The sequence below is a fragment of the Choloepus didactylus genome (assembly GCF_015220235.1).
Source record: "Choloepus didactylus isolate mChoDid1 chromosome 25 unlocalized genomic scaffold, mChoDid1.pri SUPER_25_unloc1, whole genome shotgun sequence".
Lineage (NCBI taxonomy): Eukaryota > Metazoa > Chordata > Mammalia > Pilosa > Megalonychidae > Choloepus > Choloepus didactylus.
In genome coordinates, this window is record NW_023637606.1 from 648447 (window position 1) to 674401 (window position 25955).

At 66.9% G+C, this 25955-nt stretch overlaps 4 protein-coding genes across 12 annotated transcripts; 3 read left to right on the forward strand and 1 right to left on the reverse strand.

The window, feature by feature from the left end:
* Window positions 1-71: 71 nt before the first annotated feature.
* LOC119525357 (proline-rich protein HaeIII subfamily 1-like) lies at window positions 72-5714 on the forward strand. 2 transcript variants are annotated; one of them, XM_037824032.1, is made up of 2 exons: window positions 72-712; window positions 5581-5713. In XM_037824032.1, the coding sequence occupies exons 1-2, from the start codon at window positions 385-387 to the stop codon at window positions 5604-5606; spliced, it is 354 nt and encodes a 117-aa protein (XP_037679960.1). In that variant the 5' UTR covers window positions 72-384; the 3' UTR covers window positions 5607-5713. The 2 variants fall into 2 exon arrangements, with proteins under 2 accessions (XP_037679960.1, XP_037679961.1); XM_037824033.1 differs by lacking the exon at window positions 72-712 and adding an exon at window positions 4666-4836 and having other exon boundaries at window positions 5581-5714.
* LOC119525355 (cold inducible RNA binding protein) lies at window positions 5597-11088 on the forward strand. 8 transcript variants are annotated; one of them, XM_037824029.1, is made up of 8 exons: window positions 6594-6725; window positions 7665-7830; window positions 7911-8017; window positions 8106-8244; window positions 8321-8402; window positions 8479-8549; window positions 10660-10794; window positions 10969-11088. In XM_037824029.1, the coding sequence occupies exons 2-7, from the start codon at window positions 7728-7730 to the stop codon at window positions 10662-10664; spliced, it is 507 nt and encodes a 168-aa protein (XP_037679957.1). In that variant the 5' UTR covers window positions 6594-6725; window positions 7665-7727; the 3' UTR covers window positions 10665-10794; window positions 10969-11088. The 8 variants fall into 8 exon arrangements, with proteins under 8 accessions (XP_037679953.1, XP_037679957.1, XP_037679958.1 ...); XM_037824030.1 differs by having other exon boundaries at window positions 8482-8549; XM_037824027.1 differs by having other exon boundaries at window positions 8923-10794; window positions 10969-11086.
* On the reverse strand, window positions 8009-14129 carry LOC119525354. The gene is made up of 2 exons (XM_037824022.1): window positions 12780-14129; window positions 8009-12373 (listed from the first exon to the last, which is right to left on the reverse strand). The coding sequence occupies exon 2, from the start codon at window positions 11664-11666 to the stop codon at window positions 10638-10640; it is 1029 nt and encodes a 342-aa protein (XP_037679950.1). The 5' UTR covers window positions 11667-12373; window positions 12780-14129; the 3' UTR covers window positions 8009-10637.
* On the forward strand, window positions 13166-16143 carry FAM174C (family with sequence similarity 174 member C). The gene is made up of 3 exons (XM_037824031.1): window positions 13166-13454; window positions 14751-14867; window positions 15804-16143. Coding segments are annotated over exons 1-3 (381 nt in total). The 5' UTR covers window positions 13166-13191; the 3' UTR covers window positions 15805-16143.
* Window positions 16144-25955: the final 9812 nt, after the last annotated feature.

Consider the following 25955-nt stretch of genomic DNA (forward strand, 5'->3'; position numbering starts at 1 on the left):
TCTCTGCAGGGGCTTGGGTTTCACAGCTAGGTGGGAGGCGGGGAGGGTGTGAAATGGCTGCGGGATATCCTGGCCCAGGGGCTGGCCAGGAGGTGGGGTGAGGTGGAGAAGCCCCGGGGGTGGGGGGAGCAAGAATTCCACCTGGCCAGCCGCCTGGCTGTGGGCCCAGAGCCGACAGGGTTGCCTTTGTCAGGTGGGGAGATGTGAGTCCAAGGCTAGACCCTGAGGCTAGCCTGGGAAGAGAGTCAAGGAAGATTTGGGTAGTGTGGCTGCCAGGTGGGAGGGAGCCCGGGCCCCTCACTTCACGGGTGGGCCGCTCTTGGTGGTGACTGGTGGCAGGAGGGCACCGGGGGTCCCCACTTCCTGCTTGAGGCTGGAGTTCCCATGGGCGCTGTGAGCTGGTTCCAGTGCCAGGGGCCAGGGCCAGAGGTGGTTTGGGGTGGGCAGCAGGGAGGAGCCGCAGCAGGCGGGGCGCCCCGGCCGCAGACGCCCCCACCCGGCCTGGGCGCGACTCCACCCTCCTCTCGAGGCGCCGAGGAATGGGGAGTTGACAACCTCCAGGCTGAGGCTGGAGACGCTGCACCCTCCCTGCCCGCCCCCCCCCCACAAGGGCGTTGGGGCCCAACCCCGGAGTTCGGCTCCAGCCCCACCCACGGGCCGCCCTGCCCTGGAAGGGCAGAGAACAGGCAGCCTCTGGTGTCACCTGGGACAGGTGAGCGGCTCAGCCTCCCGGGCGGCGGGGGGGCGCAGCCACCTGGGAGCCTGCCATCTCTGCCCCGTGCGCTGCGCCCTCCCGGCCTCTTTGCTTCTCTGCCACCTGCCCCCCCCATTCCCCTACCCCTCGATCCCCCCCCACTTTCCCACCCATTCGCCTATCCCTCTGTGCCCCCAGTCTCTTTCCCCCCCCCTTTCCCTCCTCCCTGCCCTCCCACCCTCCTTCCCTATGTGTCTTCCTCTCCCTTTTTCTTTGCCTTCCTCGGTCTCCCGGCCCCTTTCTATTTCTGTCGCTGTCCCCATCTTCTCCGGCGGGCTCCGTCTATTTTCGTCCGTCCCGTCGCTGTCTCCGTCGCTGTCCCACCCGCTTCTCCCGGCCCCTCCCCCACTTCCGCCCCCTCCCCGAGTCCCCCTCCCCCGGCACATTCCAGCCGCCGCCCCCGCTCGCGGCCCCTCCCGGGAGCCAGCTGCTGCGTTGGGTGCCCGGGGATGGAGGGAGGGGGCTCAGGCCGGGGTCAGAGGTCAGGGCGGGGGCGGGGAGAGCTCCCCTAACCGCTCTGGAATGTGGGCGGGGCGGGCACCCTGCAGGCGGAGCCGGAGGCAGCTGGCCGCGAGCGCCGTGTACACCCCGCACCCGGGGCGCGCAACGCAGCAGGCACAGGCCAGCCCGCCACCCGCACCCCCAGACTCGCCCCACACAGTCAGTATTTTTTAAGCACCGACTATGTGCAGGGCTCCTGGCTCTGAAGCGCGGGTTCCAGAGGCAACACACACCCCCTACACAACCCTTCAAACCGGCCCCCAGCCCTCCCGTAGGTTCCAGCCCCCCGCCCAACCCCCAGCAAGCGACACCCCCACTCACCCGGGGCCGGGACCTGCCTTAACAAAATCCCCCAAAAAAAGGTCACACCCGGTGACCCCATTCAGACACCCACAAGCCCCTCTGAAGAAAGCACTCCCCCAAAAAACATGCGTCCGCGGTGGAGGGGGGCTGCTTGGGAACAGCCTGAAGACGCTTTAGCCACAAACACTGCCCACCCCTGCCTCGGCGCAGGCCCCGCCCTGTCTCCGTCCGGCTGATCTGGGTGGTGTGTGTGTGTGTGTGTGTGTGAACTACCCCCATGGCTGGGGGGCAGGTGTGTGTGTAACCCCTATGGCTGGGGCACAGGTGTGTGTGCGTGCTCCCCCGATGGCTGAGGGAGAGGGGTGTGTGTGTGTGCACGCACGCACCCAACCCTATTCTCCAGAAATCCTTTCCATTGCTGCTGGCGAGGTGAAGGGACTGGAAGTGACACCTGGAACTTGGAGCCTAAGGGGACAGTTCTGCGGGTCCCACAACATCAAAAAGAAAAGACCGGAGAACAAGGTGGCCCTCCACGGAGCTGGCTTCCACAGTGACCCCGGGTGCTGCAGCTGCCCCGGCCCCTTCTCGGGGGAGCACCCGCGGCCTGAGAGGGGCCGGCTGCCCGGGTGTGTGTGTGTGTGTGCCCTCGCAGAGGGTGTCCATGAGTCTGGGTGTCCCTGCTGCGTGCATCGCTGCTTTTGACCATGCAGCTGCCCTGGGAGTGGGGGGCCTGGGAGACATCCAGAAGCACCACGGGGGCCCCTTGTGTGCCGCCTGGAGCTCGCGGGGAGCCAGTGTGGGGGTGAGCAAGCCAGGCCCCCATGGGGGGCACCTCCTACTGCCCCTCGGGCTTCTAGGGGCCACCAGCCCTCAGGGTCCTCGCGGGCTTGTGTGTCTCTGTGCACTCTGCAGTTGCTTCCGTATGTGCTGTTAAGTGTGAATGCGTGTCTGCAGACCCGTCCGTGCCTTGGTTTACCTCCACACAGGGGTCCCTATCTGGGTCACTGGGGCACAGTTGAGCTTGAGATGGGTCCACGGCACCTGCCCAGGGTGTGTGTCACCGTGTGCAGTCGGGTTTCTCCATGTGACCGGCGCCTCTGTGGCACATCCCGGGTGGCTCGCGTGCACGGGCTGAGTGTGCACTGAGTGTGCTGGGCCGGGGTGGAGGCAGGGCTGGCCCCAGCAGCCCCCACGTTCCTGGGCTGTGACTCAGGCCTGTGGGGAGGGGTGAGTCAGGCCGGGGAGCTTCAGCCGGGTGCCCCCACCCACCCCCGCACCCTGCGTATCCTCTGCTTCCGCAGGGACCCCTTCCAAGAAGCTGGAGGGAAACCGAGGCCCTCCCTTGTGACAGGAAGCTGAATCTCGTGTGTTCCCAGCTCCCAGGCACCTGGGGCCTCCTGGGGACTTCAGAGTCCCCACCTGCTCCTGCAGGTGGCACCGGGAGAGGGGGCAGCGTTAACCGTTCCCTGGCTGGGCTTCTGGCCTTGGTGGCAGCTGCTCCTGACGCGCTGCACCTGTGCCATCCCAGGGCCGTGAGTCACGCCACCAGGCCCTGCCTGGCACACGTGCCCCAGGGTCCCTGTTCGCCCGAGTCATGCACATGCAGCCCAGGGCCCCGCTGCACCTGGTCTTCTGCCCGATCACCGTGCACATGCTTTTGGGACCATGCACAGCCCCCTGGGTTCTTGCACATACGGATGGCACCACAGAAACAGGGGAACACACCCCAGGCAAACGTGTTCCCACTGTCACACAGCCACCCACGAGTGGTTTCACGCACACACTTCCACGCCTGTGTGCACATACACACACCTGTGACTTGGGACTCAGGAACCCACTTCCACGCCAGTGTGCCACACAAACCTGTGTCCTGGGATTCATGAACACAATTGCACATTCATGTGCCTACACACCCACAGCCACACACCAGTGGCTTCATACACTACTTCCACGCCATGTGCATGCATGCACACCTGTGTCCTCAGTTTCATAAACACACTCCCATGCCCGTGTGCGTGTGCATACATCCACACACGAGTGGTTTCACACATACACCTCCATGCCTGGATGCACACTCACCTACACGCCAGTGGCTTCACACACTTCCATGCCTGTTTGCATGCACACACACTCATATACGGATGTCCTGGTTTAAAGTTCAGCCTTCCAAGCCTGTGTGCATGCACACCCACACACCAGTGGCTTCACGTACACACTTCCAAGCGCATGTGTATCCACACTCACATACGAGTGTGCCCTGGGTTACACACACCTTCCATGCCCGTGTGTGCACGCTCTGACCCACTCTGCTGTCCACCCAAGCACGTCTGGAGTCATCATCCTTGCTTGTCCAGTTGTTTACCCACGGGTCCCTGTCGCCATCCGCCTGCCCACGGGCACGCGCGTGCAAGCACATGTCCGCGCCTGCTGTCCCCCACCCCGGCAATGGGCCCTGCGGATCTGGGCCGGCCTGGCCGACAGGAGAAGCGGCCACGACCGCCCCACTTCGGCGTCTCCGCCGGCGGCCGCCAGGTGCACGGTCGGGCCCCCGCCTGGCCGGGAGGGGGCGGTGACTACGCGGCCCCGGGGCGCCCACCCCCCCACGCGCCTTTCATCTTGGCCATGCCCGTCCCGGGCCCAGACGCTCATTACCGCCTGGCGCCCGGTTATTAGCCGGGTTCGCGGGAGGACCCGGCGTCCCGCAGCCCCGGCCCCGCGGGGAGGGTGGAGGGGACGGCGCGGGAGCGAGGCGGCCCGCCGGGTCCTCCGGGCGACGCCCACCCCACCCTCGGAGGTGGTTCCTGGTCGCGCTGGGGGGCGGGGTACGGCTAGGGAGGGGTCGGGATGGGGAATGAGCCAACGCGGAGACCCCCGGCTTAATGCCCCTGGCTCCGGGGCAGGCGGCGAGCCCTGCACGTGGGGGAGCGGGAACGGCACCCTCAGCACCCCCTGGCCCGAAGATTCTGAGTCCTGCGCCCCACGGCGTGAGCCGAGGCTGTGGGGTCGCCGTGTCCCCGTCCCCGGGCTGCGCGCACTGGCCGTGGGGGTAGGGGGCGTCCCCTCCCAGGCAGGGGCGCGCGGCGGGCTCGGGGGGCGGGATCGCGGGGGCGCCCGCGAGGGTGAGGCGGCAGCGCCCTCATGTGGCCGCCAGGCGGAGCGCGCCCGGGGCCGGGACCCGCGTGCTGCAGCAGCCCTGGCAGGTACACACACAGGTACACACCTGAGGCCCAGGTACGCAAGGCAGACCCCCGGCACAGCGCAGGTGTGCCTGACTACAGGTACCCACCGTTACCGGCCCACAGCGTCATGGACCACACGGAGCCCGTGCTTGTAGGGGGCTGGTAGTAAACGCTCGGCAAGCATGTGAAGCCAGAAAGAATGAATGAACGCGGGGGCGTAGGGGGGCGGACGCTGCACAAAACCGAGAACCCGGGAACAATGGGAGGGGGCGTGGAGGACGCTCCGGGGCTGCGGCCGCCCAAGGGCCTCCTGCCCGGTCTGGGGCAAGCAGCAGCCCGTCCTGCCCGAGAGGCTCGGCCTGCCGCCCCCGGATCCCAGGCGCTCCCCAGCGGCCCGGGTGGGTGGGTGGGTCTGTGGGGGCCCCCGCCACGGGTAGCGGGCGGGGCTGAGAGCTGACGTCGCCCTCTGCGTGTGTGGCTGACGCTGCAGCCGCCGCCACGGCTGTCTTTGGGGACTCGCATGCGGGGGGCTGTGGCGTGGGGATGTAAGGTTCCGAGGGGGGCGGTGATGGGTCATGGAGCCACTGTCTGGGGGAGGGGTGTCCTGACCCCTGGTGACCTTGACCCTGCCCATGCATTCCCTGCTATGAGGGTCAGCCAGACGCACCTGCGGGTGGGAGACTGAGGTCAGGGAGAGGCTGGAACTTGTCTGGGGTCCACTGCAAAGCAGGGTCTCTGCCTCCCCCCACCCCGACGCCCCCCGAAGGCTTTCTGGGGCAGGACTGTAGCTTGGGTCACTGCCCCGGGTGGGCAGGGTCTCTGTACTACTTTCTCCCATTCCAGGAGGGCCCAGAGCCACAAGAGAGTGACGGTCCCTGCGAAGCTAGTTCCCCTGATAGCAGAGGTCTGGGGGACCCTCCAGGACCTCCAGCTGAACAGCGGACAGGCACCCCCCTGACCATCCCACCCCCAGCAGGAAGCAGGTGGGTTGTGGGGGTGCAGAATCGCGCGTGGCTGCCTTGTTGCTGACTGGGGGACGGAAGGCTGAGCTGAGCTGAGCTGAGCTTGGGAAGCGCTCCGTGGGGTCAGCACCGAGATGCACAATATCCCGCCAGGCAAATGTTGGGGCGTAGGTGACGCATGGGGTGTGGGTGAAGGCTGAGCTCAGTATGAAGACAGGTGTGGCTGCGGGTTGGGGTTTGTAAGCAAACTGGCTTGGCTGAAGGTGGGGTGCGCAAAGTCCTGGGAAGTGAGAAGACGTGGATGCTGACGAATGTTGCGGTCACCTAAATTGGGATGCGTCTGAGTGCTGGGGTGAGGCTGGGCCTTGGGTCGATCGCGTGAAGTACTGCATCCATGGGCTTTGGGATCCTGGGAGCATTGGGGTGCAGGTTTTGTAGGCAAGGTATCCGGAACGATGTCGGGGTTCAGAAGGAGTTGGGGTTTCTGGGAGCTGGAGCCCGGTTGGGTATGGGGATTCCGGTGAGGTCGGGGTGCCGGCAATTGCTGGAGTACAGCGGAGATCCGGGCGCGGCCGACACCGGGAACCCCACGAGGCTCCGGCCCCTGGAGGCAGCGGCGGGAGGCACCTTTGTTCCCCGCCACAGGCCGGAGCGGGGGCCGGGGCACGCGGAAGTGGGTCAGCCCCGCCCCTCGCGCGCCGGCCCCGCCCCCCGCGCACGCGGACGCGGGACTGCGGCCTGCAGGCCCGGACGCCCCCGCCAATCACCGCGCCCGACGCCAGCGCGAGGGCAGGGGCGGGGCCGGAGCGGGGCCGGCCCCTAATTATGAATATGAGGCGCGGCCTCGGCCTTCGGCGCCTCGGATTGGCCGGCTTGGTGCGGGGGGAGGGCTTGGGGGCGGGTCCCGGCGGCGGCGGATATAAGGCCGGGCTCCGGCGCCCCCCCTCACTCGCGCGTTAGGAGGCTCGGGCTGTTGTGCTGCGTCGGTGTCTTCCCTCCTGCGTCAGGGACCTGCCCGACTCAGTGGTGAGGCCCTGGCGGCGGTGGCGGTGGTGCCGAGCAGCCCGGACGGCGGGCGGCCTAGGCAGGCGAGGCGGGGCTGCAGCGGCACGCCCTTGGGAGGGGGCGGCGGCCGGGGCGGGCCCGGGCTGGCGTCCGTCCCGCCGGCGGCGAGGGCAGCGGGGAGCGGGGCCGAGCGGCGGCCGGAGGGCGTGCCCCCGCGGGCGAGGGCCGCCGGCGAGCGGGGCGCTGCCGCAAAATGGCGGCGGCGGGCTGGAGGCTGCGCCCAGCGAAATGGCGGGAGCGCCCGAGTTCCCGGATGGAGTGGCGCAGGGCGCGTGCGGGGCGCATGCGCGCGGCGCGGGGGCGGGGCTCCGGGCCGGGCTGCAGGGCGGGCCGGGGTCGGCGCTCCCGCCTCCCGAGCCTCAGTTTCCCCGTTTCTCCGGCTGGAGTCGCACGAGGGGGTGCATGCCCGGTGCAGACGTGGGCCCCAGGCCCCCTCCCGGCCTCTTCCGGGGGTCGCCCCAGCGCACCCCGCTCGCCTCGGGAGCCCATGCTCCCTGGTGGCAGGTTCCCCGGCCCTGCAGAATTGCTGTTTATAAAGCTGCGGTCTCCCCCGAGGCCTCCTACAGTTCACAAAGCATTCCTCCCCCTCCCAGCAAACAGCAGCGAGGGCACCTGGGGCAGTTAGGGAAGGAGCTGAGCCCCTCGGTGCAGAAGGGAGGGTGGGGTACGCCCCTGGCCCTGGGCGCACCCGGTAACCCGCCGAGGCCGACGGACCGGGCACCTGCTCCCACGTCCAGCTCCCTAAGGGGGTCCTTAGGGGGCGTCCCCCCCAGCTGCAGCAGGAGCAGGGAGCCCTCAGCCTGGGGGGCAGGGGTCGACAGGTTGATTTGAATTTGCAGGCTTTAGGTGTGGGTTTGGGGTGCACACATGCAGGACAGTGAGCTTCTCACATCTCCCCAGTGCGTATAAAGCTAGTATAAAGCAGCGCAAGGGGAGACCGAGGCTGTGTCCGCGGCGGGCGCCATGGCATCGGACGAAGGCAAGCTGTTCGTCGGCGGGCTGAGCTTCGACACCAACGAGCAGTCGCTGGAGCAGGTCTTCTCCAAGTATGGACAGATCTCCGAAGGTGAGGCTGGCGCGGGGTGGCACGCGCGCTCCCACTCCTGGGGCTGCTGGGCGCTGACCACAGGCCTCTCCCCCATGCAGTGGTGGTCGTGAAGGACAGGGAGACACAGCGGTCGCGAGGGTTTGGGTTTGTCACCTTCGAGAACATCGACGACGCCAAGGACGCCATGATGGCCATGAACGGGAAGGTGAGGGGTGGGCGGCGGGGGTGGCAGAGCGCCAGCCGGTCCCCTGAGGGTGGTCCAGCGGAAACTGACCAGCCCGTCTCTTCTGCAGTCGGTCGATGGCCGGCAGATCCGAGTTGACCAAGCCGGGAAGTCGTCGGACAGCCGGTCCCGCGGGTACCGGGGCGGCTCTGCTGGGGGCCGGGGCTTCTTCCGCGGGGGCCGAGGACGGGGCCGTGGGTTCTCCAGAGGTGAGTGCCGGGCGCGGGGCAGAGGCTTGTGGCAGGGGTCCCGGCAGGAGCTGCGCTCACATCCATATCTGTGCAGGAGGCGGGGACCGGGGCTACGGGGGCAGCCGGTTCGAGTCCAGGAGTGGGGGCTACGGAGGCTCCAGAGACTACTACAGCAGGTGAGGGCACGGCTGCCCGTTCCCAGGATCCCCGTCCGTTTCCTCTCCAGCACCCTCACATGAGTCCTTCCCACAGCAGGAGTCAGGGTGGCGGCTACGGAGACCGGAGCTCCGGCGGGTCCTACAGAGACAGCTACGACAGTTACGGTAAGGCCGGCTCCGAGGGCGCCACGCTGCGTGGCCCGCGGTGGGAGCCCGGTGCCCCTCGGCGCCCCCGCGAGTGACCTAGGCTCAGTCAGACCGCAGCACCGTGCCTGCCCCTGAGGAACCAGGCCGTCCTCTCGGTGCCAGGAGCCATTGCTATCTCAAAACAAAATCAAAACCAGAGCCGAGCACGAGTCCAGAAGGACAGGGAGAGAGGGAGCCGCCTGCGTGCATGTGGGGGCCGGAGCGGCCCCTCCGCCGGGGGGTTGGTGCTCGGAGGCCCAGGCCCCCCTGCAGGCCCGGCCCCGGGGACGGAAATACTGCCTCTTGTCGCTGACCTCGGTGCCTTTACACTGTACTTGCTTCTTGTCCTCAGCTACACACAACGAGTAAAAATCCTTCCTGCTCAAGATCGTCCTTCCAATGGCTGTATATTTAAAGATTTTGGGAGCTTCGCTGAATCGTTAATGTGTAGTGAACACACCTCCTTGTATTTTCACTTTTGTAGTTACGTCAGTTCTGATCTTGTCCAGCCCAGCCTGACAGCTTCTGACCCTGAGGGCCCCGTTAGGAGACTTTTTTTGGTTTCATTTTATTTTTTTTGAGGAAGCGCTGTCCGTTTTTAAAGGTTTTAAAAACGTCTTGAAAAGCACTTCAGATTTTATTTCTTTTTATCACGAGCCACGTGTTTTTTTAAATCGTTGGGGTTTGCGTGGATTTTTTCCCCTTTTTTTGGGGGGAGGTTGGTTTTTTGTTTCTCTTTCTGGTGGGGTTGGCCCCGATCCCCTGCTCGGAGACTCTGAGACGGACAGGACCCTGAACCCACCTTTCTCAGAAGCTGGGCGAGCTGTGGCCTCTTCCCCGCTCTGTAAACTTCTGAGTGTAGCTGGTAGGAGGGCAGCCCCTGCCTGTCCGTCCGTCTGCACGAGGTACCTCCACTCTTTGCTGTACCCAACCCTGGTAACTCGCAGGCGTTCCCGAGAGGTTCTTGAAAATGTTTATTTATATTGTCCTTTTTTACTGGAAGACGTATGCATATTCCATTGCTGTTGTATTTGAAGTGGATAAGGAATTCTTGTACGCAGTTTTTCTTTGGCTTCACGAAGCCGATTAAAAGACCGTCTGAAACGAACCATGCTCTTGACAATTTCCCTTTCATTGCACAACACACTGCCTGCCGCGGGCTCGTGGCGGCCAGACCTGAGCAGACAGGGCAGTGTGAGGAGCGGCGGGCTGCGCCCGTCATCAGCGGGGCGAGTGAGGTGGGCGACGGGGCGGGCAGTGCCGACGCCAGGCAGGCCCGGAGGGTGACGGACGTGCAGAACGTGAGGCTCACCCCGACGAGCAGTCTCAGGGGCAGGCCGGAGAGGGCAGCTCCCTGCCCGGGGCGACCGCGGACGGACGGGACGGGACCGAGTAGCTAGCGTGCCGTTGCGTCACGAGTTCTGAGCGTTCTCTGCTAGCCTTTGGAAGCCGCGGCCCCTTGGAGAGCAGCTGTGTTCTGCACCCATCAGACCTCAGAGACGAGAGCTGCTCCCTGGGTTAGCTCCTATGTGGAAATAGCCCTGTGCTCCGAGGTAACGCCTTCTGCTCCTGCCCGCCTCCCTCCTCTTATCGAGACCTCGTTGGAAAGTAAAGTCACACACCCGGGGAATGTTCCTTTGACTGGTTTTTTGTTTTTTCTTTTTTTTTTGTCTTAACTCGAGCTAGAACTAAAAGCCAGGCCCCAGCCGCCCACCCTCCCCTGCTGCGGCCTGGGGCCCCGTCACGCCTTGCTAGGAGGCAGGAAGGGGCCACCGCACGCCCTGCCTTTCGGACTTTTTGTTCATCCATCGACAGCCTTTTCCAGACCTCCTTAAGCCACTCCTAACCATAGCGTTGTCCGATGTCTCGCTGCTGCCATCGGTTTTCCCCAGAGCCCACACCGGTGCCGGGCAGCTCCAACCCCGCGGGAAGTGGGCTCTGCTTACGGGTGGAACGGGGCCCGGGCCTGTGTGTCCGCTGGCCAGCCGAGGCCCTCCCAGGATCTGTGGATGGTTCTGGGGAGGTGGGGAGGGGCGGCCGCGAGCCTGCTGGCGGGGACCTCGGGTGTCACGCACCTTTGCTTTGGCAGGGTGAAGGGGATGAACTGCAGCCCAGGGAGAGGCAGCTTGGCCGCACCGATGACCGTCCCGGGGGGGACTTCACCTGCAGCCGTTCGACGGGAGAGTAAGATCTGGAGACTGCACCCACCCGCCACTGGTCACTTGTAAGTGCTTTTTCGGGCGCGTGTGCTCCAGCCCTTGGATTCTGGCCTGTCGGGGGCCATTTGGGGTGGCTGGTGTTGCCGAGAGGTGTCCTCTGGGGGGGGGGGGCAGGGTGGTTCCCGGTGCCCCCCACCACCACAGGTGTCCTCATTCCCCTCCCCTCATTTTTCTCATAGGTGCTTTGTTGGCAAGGATAGTTCCAAGACAGCCGCGGGAGGCCGGCGTCTTGTAAGGTGGACAGTCGTCCCTCTGGACGGGCATGGAAAGTCTGAATAAAGGGCTGTGTGTCACCCAGAGCTGTCCGCGTCTGCTTCTGGTTGTGCCCTTGAGGCTCCTGAACCTGGGACCTGCCCGGTGCGAGGGTCCAGGGTGAGAGAGCAGGGGCACGTCCCTGCCGAAAGATGGAAACCCAGCAAGGCCTCGCCTGGCCCTGTGCTGAGAGGGTACGAGTGCAGGCGGTCACTTCCGAGCTTGGGCCTCTGTCCCTGCTCGGGCAAGTCTCTGGTTCCAGGAGTCCTGAGGGGGCTGCAGAGGCACTGGCTGACCCCTGACTGTTGACCCCCCCCCCCGGGTTCCTCCTGTGACAGGTGGGAGCCCCAGGGCACTTTGATCTGGGCTGTGAGCTGGGTCTGAGCTGGCACACGGGACCTGTCCTCCCACTGTGCAGTCCGGGAGTAGCAGAGCGCGTTGGCGCTGAGCCTGCCACTTGGACATGGGCCCTGGCCTGCCCTCCTGGCCCTGGGGGCTGGTGAGAGTCGGGGTCCAGGAGAGGGCAGGAGGCAGCAGCAGCCTCCCTTCCCGACACCAGGTGTCGGCTGTGGGGTAGACGGTGGGAAGGGCTGTGCCTCCAGGACTCACCGCCCCCACTCCCCATTTCCAGGAGCCAAGGCCGGCAGTACAGAGAGGGAGCTGCTGGCCCAAGCCTTGCAGTCCTGCCAGCTTGGACCCCGGGGCAGGGCAAGGAACTTGCCGGCCTGAGGTGTTGGAACGTTAGGCCTGGAACCCCACGGGGAGGTGGAGAGGACCAGTGAACCAGCCTGGGTCTGGGGCAGGGAGCAGAGATAAGGTGGGGGCGAGGGCTGCCCGCTGCCTGGCTACCGACAGCTGGAGCTCAGATGGGCCCCAAGACCCCGAGAAGAGGGGACCTGCCTGTCACTCCTGACCCCGAGGAGCAGAGCCGGTGTCAATTCCCGGCACGGGGCAGGCCAGTGGGCACTCATCTCAGTATGCACTGCCCTCCGGTGCACAGATGCCACAACCCGAGTCCCCAGGGCAGCCAAGGCACTCGCCTGCGCCCACACAGCTGGGAATCGGCGCAGCTCTGCAGGAGCCCCACCCCAGATCCGCGGCCACCCCAGCTCTGCCCACCTGGTTTGGGTGGTGCTGCCTGGCGGACTTGGCCCGGGGATCACGTGGCCCTGGCCGCTCCATCCAGCCCGTAGTGCCCACCGAATTCCACTCCCTGCAAGCCTGAGCAGGGGTGGGTGCCTGTGAGCTAGGATGGGGTGGCAGCCCCCTCGGCCTCCCACGCTGCGCTGTCTGCTCCGCCACATCGTGCCAACGGCAGCTCAGATTCCTCAGCTGCACGAGGGAGTAAGGCAGCTTCTGGGGCTGGGGAATCGCAGGTGTCACCAAAAAACGTGCCCACTCCCTTAAATTAAACGGGTACAGAAGCTATTGCTGCTTTGGAGGGCGCAGGGACTCGGGGAGATTCTGTGTGGCCTCCTTGACGGGTCTCCTCCCAGGCTCCCTGCCTGCCGTTCTCCACCCCTCCTGGTCCCCAGGGCCATGTCGGGGAGGCCGATTCCCTTGCCTGAGAACTCCTTTGGGTCCAGCCGTCCTGACCGCTAGGAAGGGCCCTCCCGTCCCTGGGTTCCCCCAGCCCTGAGCTGGGGGCTGTCGGCTCAGCCAGGGGCCTCTTCCCAAGGAGAGTGGGTCCGGGAGCCTGTGACCCTGTGACCCTCAGCTCCAGGCTCTGGACACTGACCTGGCCAGGAGGGACCCCAGTTCAGGAGGGCCCTGGTGCTTTAAAGGACAGTGGGTGAGATGACAGCAGGAAAACGGCGTTTCCTGCGTTGGGGCTTCACATGTGCGCTATCAAGACACCCCCCAACCCTGGGATGGGCTAAGGGGAAACTGAGGCTCAGAGAGGAAGGCTCATGCCCAGGGCCCTGAGCCAGCAACGGAGGGGTAGCCCCCGGGCCGCGAAGTGCTGGTGTGGGGGTGTGACAGGGTCGCCACGGGAGGGTCGGGGCGCAGGCCCCTCGGAAGCAAGGCTGCGAGGCGGCCAGGGGGCGTGGAGACGGGCCCCGCCCCCCGCCGCCCATTGGCTGGCCCCGCCCCGCGCGCCTGAGTGACAGCTTGCAGGGGCGGGGCGCCGCCACCGCTTCCGCCGGGCCATGGGGCCGCGCGTGCCGTCGGCGCCGCTCCCGCTGCTGCTGCCGGCGCTGCTGCTGTGGGCGCTGCTCAACGGAGCCCGGGAGGCCGCGTCCCAGTCCCCGCCGCCGCCCGCTGTGACGAACGGCAGCCAGCCGGGCCCGCCGGCCAACGGCACGCACCCGCGGCCGCTGAGCTCGCCGGGCTCGCCGCTGCTGCGCTCCGTGTACGTGCTCTTGGGCCTCAGCGGCCTGGCCGCGCTCTACTTCCTCATCCGGGCCTTCAGGTGCGTCAGGCGCACGCCGCTCTGCCGCGGCCAATCAGCGCGCGCGGCTCGCATCACGTGCTGCCTCGCGGGCCCCGCCCCCGGCTCGCTCCGCGCTGCGTCACGTGACGGGGCGGGCGGTCATGTGACTCGTAGCCGCTGGAGCCGGTCCCCTCGCGTCCCCGCGGAGCCGGAGCTCGGCGCCCAGAAGCGCGCCGGAGCGGGGGCGGGGCCGAGTCAGGTCCCCCGGCCCCTCCCGGGTGCCCCACGCCCGCCCCGCGCCGGCTTGCCCCGAGGGGTCGCCCCCCAGTCCTTGGGCCCCGGGTGCAGGGAAGCCCCGGGCACGCCTCACCGCTTTCCGAAGCCCCGATCTCGGCGGCCGCTTCCCGCGGGGTTTCCCCGGGGCTCCCGAATCTTGTATGTTTCTGCTTCTCTCCCACCTCCCCTAACCTGGTGACAACAAAAAGGGACTCAGCAAATGAGCTGGGCCCGGAGCCGGGGTGCGGGGTCCCGCCCCACGGCCCTCGGAGGCCGCGTTCCTGTCAGCGCTTGCAATGCAGGGGTGAGAGGAGGGCTTCAGGGATCGCTGTCGGGGCAGCCAGGCCGTGAGCAGCCCTTTCTGCGGGGACAAACGAGCCCGCCCCCACCCGGGCTCCCGCTCGAGTCCCCAGAGCTGCCAGTGCTCTGATGTGGGTGCTGCTGATCCCCGCCCTGCCCTGGCACACTGAGGAACCAGAACCGCCTTTTCACTTCCTCCTCTCCGGCGCTGATGTCCACGGAGGACGGTTGTCATGCAAATCTGACCACATCCCTCCCGGTTCCCATTGGGGACAAGTCCTGATGCTTGTAGTGGTTCACTGCCATCCCCCTCTCTCCCCTCCTCCTCCACTGACACCACTGGGGCCGCTCAGGCCAAGTGTCCCTCTCTCGAGTGTCTGCTCCTGCCCTATTCAAGAACCCTCCTTGCTTTCTCCGGCTCCCGTAGTGCCTAAGGGTTGGCTTTAAGAGCAGGCTTGGGCCTGAGGCTGTCCTCAATGTGGATTTTGGGCATCTCTGGCCATTCCTTGCTCGGAGACTTGGCCTTTACATCAGAGAAATGGGCGCAGTGGCTGGGGGTGGTGGGCTGAGGGAAGAGCCTGGGCCCTGGGGTCTCTCTTGCTGGTCCTCACCCCAGGATCAGTCAAGCTGTGTAGGAAGCTCTGCTTTAGGGGTCGGGGCAGGGACAGCAGGGAGGAGAACGTGGGGAGGAGGGGGCAGGAAGTGGACCCCAGGCAGCGGGGTTGGTCGGACCCTGAGCCAGTCTGGACGCGTCTCCAGGTTGAAGAAGCCGCAGCGGAGGAGGTATGGGCTCCTGGCCAACAGCGAGGACCTCACCGAGATGGCCTCGCTGGACAGCGACGGGGAGATGGTCTTTGAGACGCGGAACCTGAGATGGTAGGCAGCCCTCCCTCCCCAACTCGGGGGGCTTCCAGGTGGTTGGTGTCGGCGCTGGGCTGCGGACAGGGGCAGGAGGCCACGGGCAGTCACCTCCTGACAGCCCTCGCCCATCTCTTGGAAGCAAGGGAGGAGCCATAGCACTTGAGTTAGAAAAGTTTCCAGGCCTTCCTCAGGCCTTGAAAATTGCTCTGAGCCTTAGCCTGACGGCCAAGGTCAGTGTCAGGGTGAAGATTCACAAATGGGAGCCGCGCAGAGGGCTGGGTCATGGGGGGTTGTTCCAGGCAGAGGGAACAGCAGGGACAAGGGCCCTGAGGTCGGGTAGAAGTGGGGGGTGAGGGCATGGGCACTGGGGCACAGGGCCGGGTGATGGGGTCTTGTTGGGTGAGACTCATATGCTGGACAAGGGCAGGCATGGAGGCTGGGAGCCCGGGCAGCGGGGCCAAGGCCTCGGGGCTGATCTGACAACCCAGCCCCAGGGGGCATCTTGTCCACCCACCCTGGTCAGGGGACCCCCTGATCCAGACAAATTGAGGGAGAGCTGTGGGGTGAACGAGAGTTTATCCTCTAGCGGTTCTGGAGGCTGGAACCCCATCACCGAAGGGCGGGCAGGGTCGCACTTTCTCTGCGGTGTGTGGGGTCTGGGGGTGGCTTGCCAGCAACCCTTCACTCGGTGTCTGCTTTCGTCTTGTGTCCATCTGTCCCTGACTGCCCCCCACTCCCGTGGCTGCATTTTCTTTGCTTATAGGAGCTCAGTCGGGTTAAGGCTGCCCTGCTGCAGTTTCGCCTCATCTTAACTGTAGGATTTGCCAAGATCCGGTTTATGAATGAGCTCACACCTGCGGGACGGGTTGGGACTTGACTTAGGGGGATGTGATTCCATCCAAACAGAGCTGCTTCTCCCTGATCTCTCATCGTTTCCCCCTCGCCTTCCAGATGCCATCAGGAGCCAGGGGAGGCTGCCACTCCAGTGACCTTGGAGGCTGGATGGTGTTCTGGGCCTGGGGGTGCCCGCCCGCTCTCCCGCCAGCCCCGGAGCCCCTGTTGAAACCTGCCCTGCCCACCCCAGGCTGCCTGCACCCGCTTCCTGGGACACTGCCCCAGCGTGGCGAAGGACACAGGGCAGAAGCCAGAACAGCCGCGACAGCCCCCCCAGGACTTTGAGGCCCCCACCGGCCGGACTGTGACGCGGGCCAGGCCCCTTCCTGCTGGAACTCGGACCCGGTCTCCCTGCTGGGCCAGGGGCAGTAAATAAACACCCAGGCATTGACTCTGCGGCTGGCACCCAGCTCCACACTTGGATTCCCTGGCTCTGGGCACAGTGGGGGGACAGCAGAACAGGGTCCCCTCTAGACCACAGGCACCGGCCAGGCCTGTGCCTCAGTTTCCCCTTCTGTGACTAAATTTGGCTCTTCTTGTCTCACTCTCCGCCAGCCATTTAAGAGTCAGGTGAGGGCGGGAGAGACAGGTGAGCCCAGGTGGGGCCTCTCCAGCAGAACGCCTCACTGCGGAGTCCCACAAGAACTCCTATTCACCCATCAAAGCCCCTGCTCCAGGGCTCTCTCCACTGTGCTACCTTCAGCCTGGGGGATCCTCAAGGGCTCTGCTCCTGGGATCCCAAACGCACTCCACCAGCTGTTTCCGCAGCTCCCCGGCTGTGGTGAGGGTGGGGGCTGCAGAACCCACGTTCCCGCCACCGCCCCTGCCCCATCCACCTCCCGTGCTGTCACCTGCAGGCCTGAACCCCGGCCCGGCCCAGGGGCCTGGTTGGTGCTGCCTGTAGCCTCGGGCCTCCTGTGCTCCGCAGGGTCTGGGCAGAGTCCATCCCTGCATCACCCCCTCCCCACATCAGGCCCACAGAGATGGGGGGCGGGGCCGGCCAGTGGCTTGGCAGCCTAAGGTCTCCCCTGGTCTGGCCGAGGCCTTTCTCAGCTGACGGGGGTCTCCCCACCACCACCTCCCGGCCAGAGCCGCGGCCGCGTGTCATGAGGAGGAGCCGCCACCAGGTGTCAGCCTCGTGCCGCCCAAGGCCCGGTGACCGGAGTTCGGCTTCTCCAGGGCGGGGTGTCCTGACCCCTCAGCTCCGGTTTCCTTGTCCTCGTCAGCGAGGCCATGACACGGTGGGGGGAAGCTGGCCAGCCCGAGCGCCCGTCCGCCCAGGCCACCTCCACGTTCGCCATGGCTGGCCGAGCTGCGGCCCTGGGGCCTTCCCGCCTGCCAGCCACCGGGTGCAGGAGGGAGCATCTGGGTCACGATCAGGAGGGCTCTCTCCAGCCAGGGTCCTGTGTCCCCATCCCTGTCCCCTCCTGGCCAGACCCTGCCCCATCCTGCTGCCATTTCCTTCTCCCGTGTCCACTTTTCTTTTCCTGCCCCAGCTGCTGCCTCCAGGAAGTTCTCCCTGACTGCCCCCTGCTCACCGCCAGCCCGTTCTTTAGAAGGACCCTGCACATGAGGCCTGCAGGGAATGGGGAGGCTGGCCCACCGCAGAGGGTCCTGACGCCCCTCACCTGGGAGGCCTTCTGGAAAGAGCTGGGCCACCACCCGGTCACCCACTGACCTCCAAGGTGACGGGGAGCCTGGGAGGCTGGGAGGGGCCAAGGGAGGCCGCTGGGGGTCTTCCCGGGCTCACAGCCTTGGGCTGAACTGCAGCCCACCCAGGTGTGAGCCTGGTGCTCATCAGTGGGGCGGCGTGGACCCCACCCGCAACCCAGCACCCCTGGGGGAGACACGAGGCCGTGGGCAGGGAGGGTGCCTGGGCCTGGCCACAGGGGTCCCCTCTCGCACGGCCCCTCCTTCCTGGTCGGACTCTCTGGTGCTGACCCCCCACCGTGAGCCCTGCACCCCATTTTTGCGGCCCCCCGAACTACGTCTCCAGCTTCAAAAGGCACATTAATTACTTTAATGAGGTCAGGAGAGACCGCGGCTCCCCCCCCCACCCCCCGCGCCCCGGCCTGTCAGCGCCCGTGGGCGGCGGCTCTGCCAAGGTTAATGCACCGGGAGGGGCTGGCGGGCACGCCCGTGGGGGTGTGGGTGTGCATGCACAGGTGTGCATGGGTGTACACGGGGCCTCCAGCAGCATCTCCGGCATGCACATACACCTCCAGGGTCACCAAACACGACACACAACACGGACATGTATACACGGCCTCGCACGTGGGAAGGTTACACACGCAGGACACACGCAGGGCACGCGACCCCCCGCACGGCGGCTGTTGTTCTGCCTGGAGACCAGGGGCTGCTCGGGCTCGCGGCCCCCACCCCCCACAGCCTCTCCCCACCGCCGAGCCTGCCTGGCCCACGGCCGTGCAGCCACCCCAGCCCCCGCAGCTGGAGGTCCAGGGATCCCCGCACTGCAGCTGCCCCCGCCTGGGTTGGAGGCCCAGCCCTGGTCAACTCCCTAGGCGGCTGCAGACAGGACCCCAAACCCCCAGGTTTCAGCTTTTCTGGGTGGGGACAGGTGGAGACTGGGGAAGTGGCCTTGGGGCTGGACACACGGTGGGGGGCATGGGAAGGACACATGGGGCCGGGCATGGGGGGGCTTGGCCACAGCAGATATGCGGTGACAGTTTGGGGGTTGCAGGGATTTGGGGGCTGGACTGTGTTTCCAAGGGCCTGGCTGGATGCAGGGGCGGGAATTTCTGTTTATTGGGGAGAGAAGAGGGTGCATTTTTATTTCCGGAGACGCCCACCCAGAGCCCTGGGGACCTGCTCCTGGCTCTCCCTGCGGGGTGGGTCAGGGCCGGGTGGGGCTCCCCTGCTGCCCCCAGACCCCAGATGGGTGGCAGGCCCTTGGGATGCCCCCCAGCCCAGCTCTGACCAGTGGGGACCCCCAGCCTGGCCCCTGTGGTGACCCCTTCCCAGCCCCCCTGGGGCCTGTGAAAACCTCCCGGGCCTGGGCGGGCAGCAGATTTGGTCCAATTTATTCTGTAATGAGAAATTTGTCTTCGCATATTTTTAGCTTCCTGCGTGGCGTCGTGGCCTTTGAAGACGGAGGGGCTGCCGGGCGCTGATTCCGAGCCCCGTAGGCTGGGACCAGGTGGGGGGCTGGGTGGGGACTGGGTGGGGGGCTGGAGGGGTTGTTGGTGGCAGGCAGGGGACAGTGGGCATGGGTGCTGGGTCGGGACTCTGGGTGCTGGACGTGGGGGATGGGGGTGGGCGGTGGCCATAGGCTGGGGTCTGGGCTGGACGAGACCCCCTCCCCGCACAGACCCCCAAGTCTGGGGTGGATAGAGAATGGCCCCCATCAAGGACCCCGGGCCTGGGCCTGTGATGATCTCTGACCCCTGACCCTCACTGAGCCCTGAATCCAGACTGAGCCTGACCCCTGACCCTTGACTCAGAAGCCTGACCTGGATGACCCCTGACCCCCTCCCCCAGCTAAGCCTCAAGCCCCAGTGGGACAGGCCACTGGACCGCCCAGCAGCCCCTGCCGACCCAGGGACCCCCCCTCAAGCTGCCCGGGCCGGTGACACCCCCCTGGAGCTCCCCACCGCCCTGCCCCGCGCCCTCCCGGGCCCTGTCCCCGTGGGCAGCCGGCGGGGAGGCTGAGCGGCCGCGCAGCCTTTGTTCCCGTCCCCGCTCGGGCTCTGACCTTGAGAGAGAGGAGAACAGAAGGAAAGTGGAGCTTCTGCTCCGGCGGTGGCTCGGTGGCCCCTGCATGCAAATGAGCTGACCCGGCCGGGCCCGCCTGGGGGACCCTTTGGGCCCAGACAGTGGGGTGAGCGGGGGCAGCTTCTCAGCCGGGCCCTCCCAGAACCCACTCCCCAGCCCCTGCCCAAGGGGTCCCTTCGGGAGCGCCCCTGCTCCCCGTCTTTTAGGAACCCCGGCCCCTCCCACAGGGCACCCCGAGGGGCTGTCTGAAGCCCGTCACCTGTCCCCGTCTGGGCTCTTGGGGCCTCCTGGGGCTTGTGCCACCACCGCCTGAGGCCAGTTCCCGCTGTCCTCCGCGGAGACCCCTGGGTCAGGGGATGAGACTGCAAACCCAGAACCTCACCCCAAGGGGTTTGTGGGTGGGGACTGGCCTCAAAGGATGAGCAGAGCTTTGACAGGAGGAGGAGGACTCCCAGGTGTCACCGGCAGGTAGAGGGCGGAGGAGGAATCCCAGGGGACACCCACGATGTAGCCAATTCCCACACCCCCAGTCCGCCTTGCTGGTGGCACCAGTTTGCCAATCTGTGCACCCACGGTCAACTCTCCTGCCCGGACTCTCCAGTCCTGGCTCCCCGCTGGGGTCTCTCCCTGCACCCGGCCTGGGCGAGCGAAGCCACTCATGGAGGTGGAGTGTGGCCGGGCAGCCTGGCCCGTTCCAGCTGACACTTGGTGACAGCGTACTCTCCACAGGCTCAGGCCACTGCCCTCCCCACCCTCGCCGGCCCGGTGGACTCCCGTGTGTTGCCTTTCTCCCCGTGAGCCCGGAGCACACTCTGAGCTCCCACCCTGGGCTGCATGACCTCAGCATGCATTGAGCACCTGCTGTGTGCTGGGCTCCATCCAGGCAGAGTTTCACAGGTGAGGGGACAGAGACCCAGACAGGTCACCCCGGGAGGCAGCAGGGGTGCAAAACTGGAGTGGGAACGTTGTGTGTGTTGTGCCCACAGATGGGGGTCGCATGGGGTGGGTGGTAAAAGGGGGTGATCACCGCTGCGCTTTCTGTTCCAGGCGGTGGCCTAGTTCTGCAAGCCTGGCTGCGGGGCTGCGGCTTTGTGCCCCTTCCTCTCAACAGGGTGCCGGGTTGGCTGCAGGGACCCTCTGGCTGGGCCAGGCGGATGGTGGGGCACAGGGCCTGGCCGAGTCGGGGGGTCACCGGCGCGGAGGGCCTGGCTGGGGCGGGCAGTGGGGGTGCGGCTCCGGCTCCGGCGAGGGACCCCCGCGCGGCTGGGGCGCGGCGAGAGGGGGCGCCCGCGGCCCTGCTTGCGCGCGGGCGGGACAAAGGCTGCAGCCCCCGCCCCGCCCGGCGGCCGCCCGCGCTCCGAGGGTCCGCGCGCCCGGGCCACCCCCTCCCCGCGCTCCGCCCCGCCGCCGCCTGCCTTCTCGGCGCCCGAGGTCGCTTGCGCGGAGGCGGAGGCGCCCGGAGATCTCCAAGCGCCGCCGCGCCCTCCTCGCGCCTCCCCCGGCCCTCGAGCGCGGCGGCGGCGGCGGGGGAGGCGGAGACTGGCGGCAGGCGGCGGCCGCACCGGGGCCATGGCGCCCGCGCCGCCGAGCCCGCTGCTGCCGCTGCTGCTGCTGCTGCTGCTGCCGCTGCCGCCGCCGCCGCCCTGCGCGCGCGCCGAGGACGCCGCCCGCGCCAGCGACCGCCACGCCGTCTACTGGAACCGCAGCAACCCCAGGTGAGGGCGCGGGCGGCGGGGCCACCCGGGGACACCCCCAGCCCCGGCCGCCCCCGCGCCGGCACTCCCCGCCCCCGAGCCCGGGGCGACCCCCGGTGCGTCCGGCGCGCTGCCTCCTGCGGGGGGGCCGCCCCGGGAGGCGCCCCCAGGGAGTTGGCGCGCCCCGGAGTTTGGGGGACTTGCGCTCCAGCCGCGTCCCCCCGCAGGCACCTGTCACCAGCTGCTGTGCCCCGCGGTTCTCACAGCCCCCGTTGTCCGTCAGAGTTTGGGGACCACTGTGGCACCCACAGAAGCTGCGGAGCCCCCGAGTTTCCTCCCTGGACTTGGGGCACCCCCACCCATGGGCTCCCCGGGAGCTCCTGCTGTCCTGAGTCAGCAACCCCATCTCCGGGACCCCCGGGGACCTCAGCGTTAAGGCGGGGGGGCGCTGGCCCCCAGGGACAAGGAGTCTGGGGTGCCTCTAGCCAGCAGACTCCCGGAGTAACTCAGGGAAGTTGGGATGACCCCCCTGGGGTTCATGCCACGGGGTCCCCGGTCTCCACTTTGTACGCACAGGGAGGCTGAAGCTCCGGGAGGGGTTGGGGTCACTCCCGCGGGTACAGTGTGGTGGTGTCCGCTCTTGTCCTGGTGCTGGTGGGGAAACCAAGGCACAGGGGGGACAAGGGGTGGCTCAAGGTCACGGCGAGGGGGGAGCAGAGCTGGGGAGGGGACCCAGGTGGCCTTGTGCCCGGCCTGCCCCGCCCGCCTGCTGGCACCCCCTCTGGGTCTCTTCCTGGCGCTAGGTGCAATTTGGGGGTCAGCAGGGGCTCCCGTTTGTTGGGGTGAGAAAAGTTTGCTGGTGACTGACCGTGTCCTGGACGTCAGTGTCCCTCTGGGCCGGGGGTCCCATGGGGATGGGGCCTGGGGGAGTCTGGGAGCTCTGGGGTCCACCGGTGTCCTCGAGGACAGACACTGTGCAGCCACTGTGTTTCGGGGGGCCGAGGTGTCTGTGCCGCCTGCTTCCTGCCGGTCGGCTCCGGCCAGTTTCTTTTCCGTTCTCCAGCTGCTTCCCGCCGGCCGAGCTGCCGTCCCCCGGCGTCCCCTGCTGTCTCCTGCTGTCCCCGACCCGTGGACAGAAAGCTGCGTAAATGGCCGTCTTGGAGGCTGCCTCTGGGGCAAGCGGCCAGTGTCGTGCCCTGGGGGCAGGGAGAGGGCCCGGAGCCCCCACCCCAGGGCCAGGCCGCGGGTTCGGGCCACACAGGGGGACAGCTGGGCCACCGCCAACCGTCCCCGCGCCGCCCGCCCACCGGCCACGGCCCCCTCGGGCGTGAGGACGGCTGCCCCTGTCGCCGACGGGCAGTGCTCCCTGCCCAAGTTTCCGGCCCGGCGTCAGGATGTGCGGGTCCCCGGCGTGGCTGCCCTTTGTTCTAGCGAACGCCAGACACGCGACGGGGAGGCAGGGGTCCGGGGGCAGGAGGCAGCTCCCCAGCCAGCCCCTCGGCCGCAGCCCCCTCCAGTTGCCCGCTCTGTCCCCGGCCCCCGACTCCCACCTGCTGCCCTCGGGGTGGCCTTGCCGGTCCTGAGGACAGGCCCAATGGCCCTGGGGAGCCTCCTGCCCCCCGTCTCCTGGGGAGCGTCCCTGGCGGGTGCTTTGTGTCCCCAGCATCCTGCCCAAGGAGCAGAGCTGGATCCAGAATCGGGGCCCCTTCGTCTGTCAGGTTGGGGGGACTGTGCTGAAGGGCTGCCTGGGGTCCCCGAGGGGTGGCTGGACCAGAACCGGGCCCGGGTGATGGGGTGGTGGGTGGCGGTGGCCGAGGGGACCCAGGGAGAGGCGCAGGGTCGGTGACCCACAGCAGAGACGAGATGGGGTGGTTGGGGGGCGAGACAAGGACGGGGGCTTTGGGCAGAGGCTGGTGATGGCCGCAACGACGGGTGCAGAGGACGAGGGGGAAGGGACAGGCAGACCCCCAGCCTCAGCGAGAGAGGGAGGGTGGGCCACTCACATGGGGGGCAGGCAGGGCCTTTGGGGGGCCAGGGGCTACGGGCACAGAGGCCACACTGTGGGGGTGTCCTCCACCCTCCCGCCCACCGGGCAGTGAGCTCGAGGCGTGATTTCCAAATGACCGTCCCCGCACACGCACGGCGACACGTCGGCCCGAGGAGCCCAGCACCCACCACCCTGAGCCGGCACCCCTGGGCTGGCGCTGGGCATCTCTGGGCTGAGTTGGGGGATCCCTGGCACAGACCCGGCCCAGCTGCCCCCTCTCTGGCCTGGCCGCAGGGCCGTGCCGGGGGCCTGCCTGGGAGCCGCGTTGGGCTGCAGTGCGTGTCTGCACGCGTGGCTGCGTGTCACTGCGTGTTCGTGGCTTCACAGATGTTCTGGGGGCTCCGTGAGGTGTGGGGCTGTGTGCGGGTGCACGTGTGTGTGCTTGCATGTGGAGTGCACACACGGGAGCGTGAGGCCGCCTTGGGTTGGGTGCACTCAGGTGTTTGCACGATTGTGTTGGCGTGCGGAGAACGTGTGTGTGTCTGCGTGTGTGTGCCAGCACGTGAGCTGGCCGTGTGTGTGCGTGCGTCTGCTGTGCCTGCGTGTCTCCGTTGTGCACACGTGTCCATCGTGCACGAGCATGTCTGCACTGTGCACACGTATCTCTGTTGTACACTCATGTTTTTTGTGCATGTGTGTTTCCATTGTGCACGCATCTTTTGTGCACGCGTGTCTGTGTGTGCAGCCCAGCTTTCTGTCCGTGGCTTCCCGTGTCGGGGCAATGGTGGCCTGAAAAGGCCCATCCCGGCACCCCAGTCCACTCACCTGCTCTCCCTGCCTGGCCCTCCTCTTTGCACTGGGTGGGGGTCCCTGCCAGGGGGTGGGGGACAGGGACATCAAACACACAGAGGGGGCACCCCAAGAGCCTTCAGGTTGGGGTCCTGGGGTTTGCTCGCCCCTTCCCCGGGCTCTGGGGGCCGCGTCTCCATCCGGATCAGCCTGGTAGGAAAATGGCAATGGGGCAGGGCTCAGCCCCTGGGAGGGCATTTCTCGATGGCGTCTGGGTGCTCGGGGCTCCCCGGGGGAGCCAGCAATGCTGCATTTTGCTGCATGAGGGTTTTTTGTTTCATTAGAAAGAAGTTCGGCAGTGGCATGGGGGGCTCGGCAAGTGAGGCTGGGGTAAGGGGACGCGGCACGATCCAAGGGGCCCGGAGTGGGAAAACCGAGGCAGCTCCTGTGGGCGAGAGGAGGGGCTCCGGCAGCCGGTGACCCCCAAGTCCCCAGTGACAGCCCCAGAGTGTCCAGCACCTGTGCCCCTATCCTGGGCTTGAAGTTGGGGTGTGGCTGAGCCTGCCCGTTGTGGGGGTGCCCTGTTGGCAGATGGAGAAACTGAGGCTTGTGGGGGCCTGCAAGGGGTCAGCCCTTGGGGTCAGCGGGCAGAGGAAGGGTTGGGGAGGCAGATGGCACTGAACTCGTGGGGGGCTGAGTTCCCCTGAGCCGGGTGCCCCGTGTGGCCCAGCTTTTCTGCAGAGTCCCGGCTTAGGGCTCTGCTCTTGGTGATGCGTCCAGCGCGAGGGGCTGTGTCCCCACTCGGGGGGCCACACTGGGGAAGGGGCTCAGTCTCCCCATCTGACCTGGGGGCCTGGGCTTCAAGGGGCTTCCCCAACCACACTCCGTCCCGCCTGGCTCCGCACCCCACCCTGTTATGCCCCCGTTTCCCAGACCCTGAGAGAGAAATCCTCACCCAGGGCCCCCAACTCCCCAAGAAGCAGCCATGCCAAGGGCTGGTCAAGAGATTCCGGAGACACCCTGGGTGCACTGTAGGGACAGGGAGAGCATGGGGTGCAGCAGCCATGGCCCTGGGCAGCCCCATCTTTATTGCACCCCTGCCTCAGTTTACCCTCCTGTACCCATGAGGCCACAGTTTTTCTTTCTGAGGTCTCTGCACACCCTGAGGTCTGTTTTTGCTTTTTCCTGACTTCCTGCTTGCTGCCTCAGATGGGGAGACTTCTCGGCCCCTCTGAAGCCGGAGGAGGGGACACTGGACACTCGGTCCCAGGGGCCTGGCTGGGGTGGCCGAGCGGCCGGGCATGCCCAGGAGGCTGGGCGGGTGGGTGTGGAGCTGGGAGAGGCCCGGACCCCAAGACCACCTGGGTGAAGGAGGACGTGCCCCCCAGCCACCCACGCCCAGGGGCCCTGCTGTGCTCCCTCAGTTTCCCATCTGAGAAGGTGGCGCAGCCCTCCTCACGCCCATTTTGGGTGAGACTCCTAATTAGTTGCTTTGCTATTTGCGACTAATGAGTTGACAGTCCCCGGATTGGAGCTAATTAGCTGCAGGACGGGGGGTGGGGGAGGGGGTGGGGATGGGGTGGCCTGGGGAGGGAGCCAGGGGACCCTGACAGGGGTGGCACTCGGCCTGGGGTCCAGGAGTGGACATTGGCACCGGTCAGGAGGGTGAGCCTGGGGGGGGCTGTGGGGGGGGGCGGCAGTGGGGGAGGGGAGTGGGGGGCTCACAGAGGCAGGAGGGGGGAGCACAGAGCCCGGGACACCCTCCTGTGGGGCGGTTCCCAAGTCAGTCATCAACCCCTTAGCGAGAATTTCCATTGCCGGTTCCCTCTCCCACCAAGCATTGCATACACCCGCTTCAGCACTAAGGGAGGAAGCCAAGGCTTGGGGGGCTGGGTTTCGGGGCTGGGGCCCCCTGTCCCGTGCAGGCACCGCCACCCCTGGCTCACCGGCCAACTTGGAGCCGTGGATGTCAGCGCAGCATGGCCGTCGCTATTTTAGAGCCAGGAA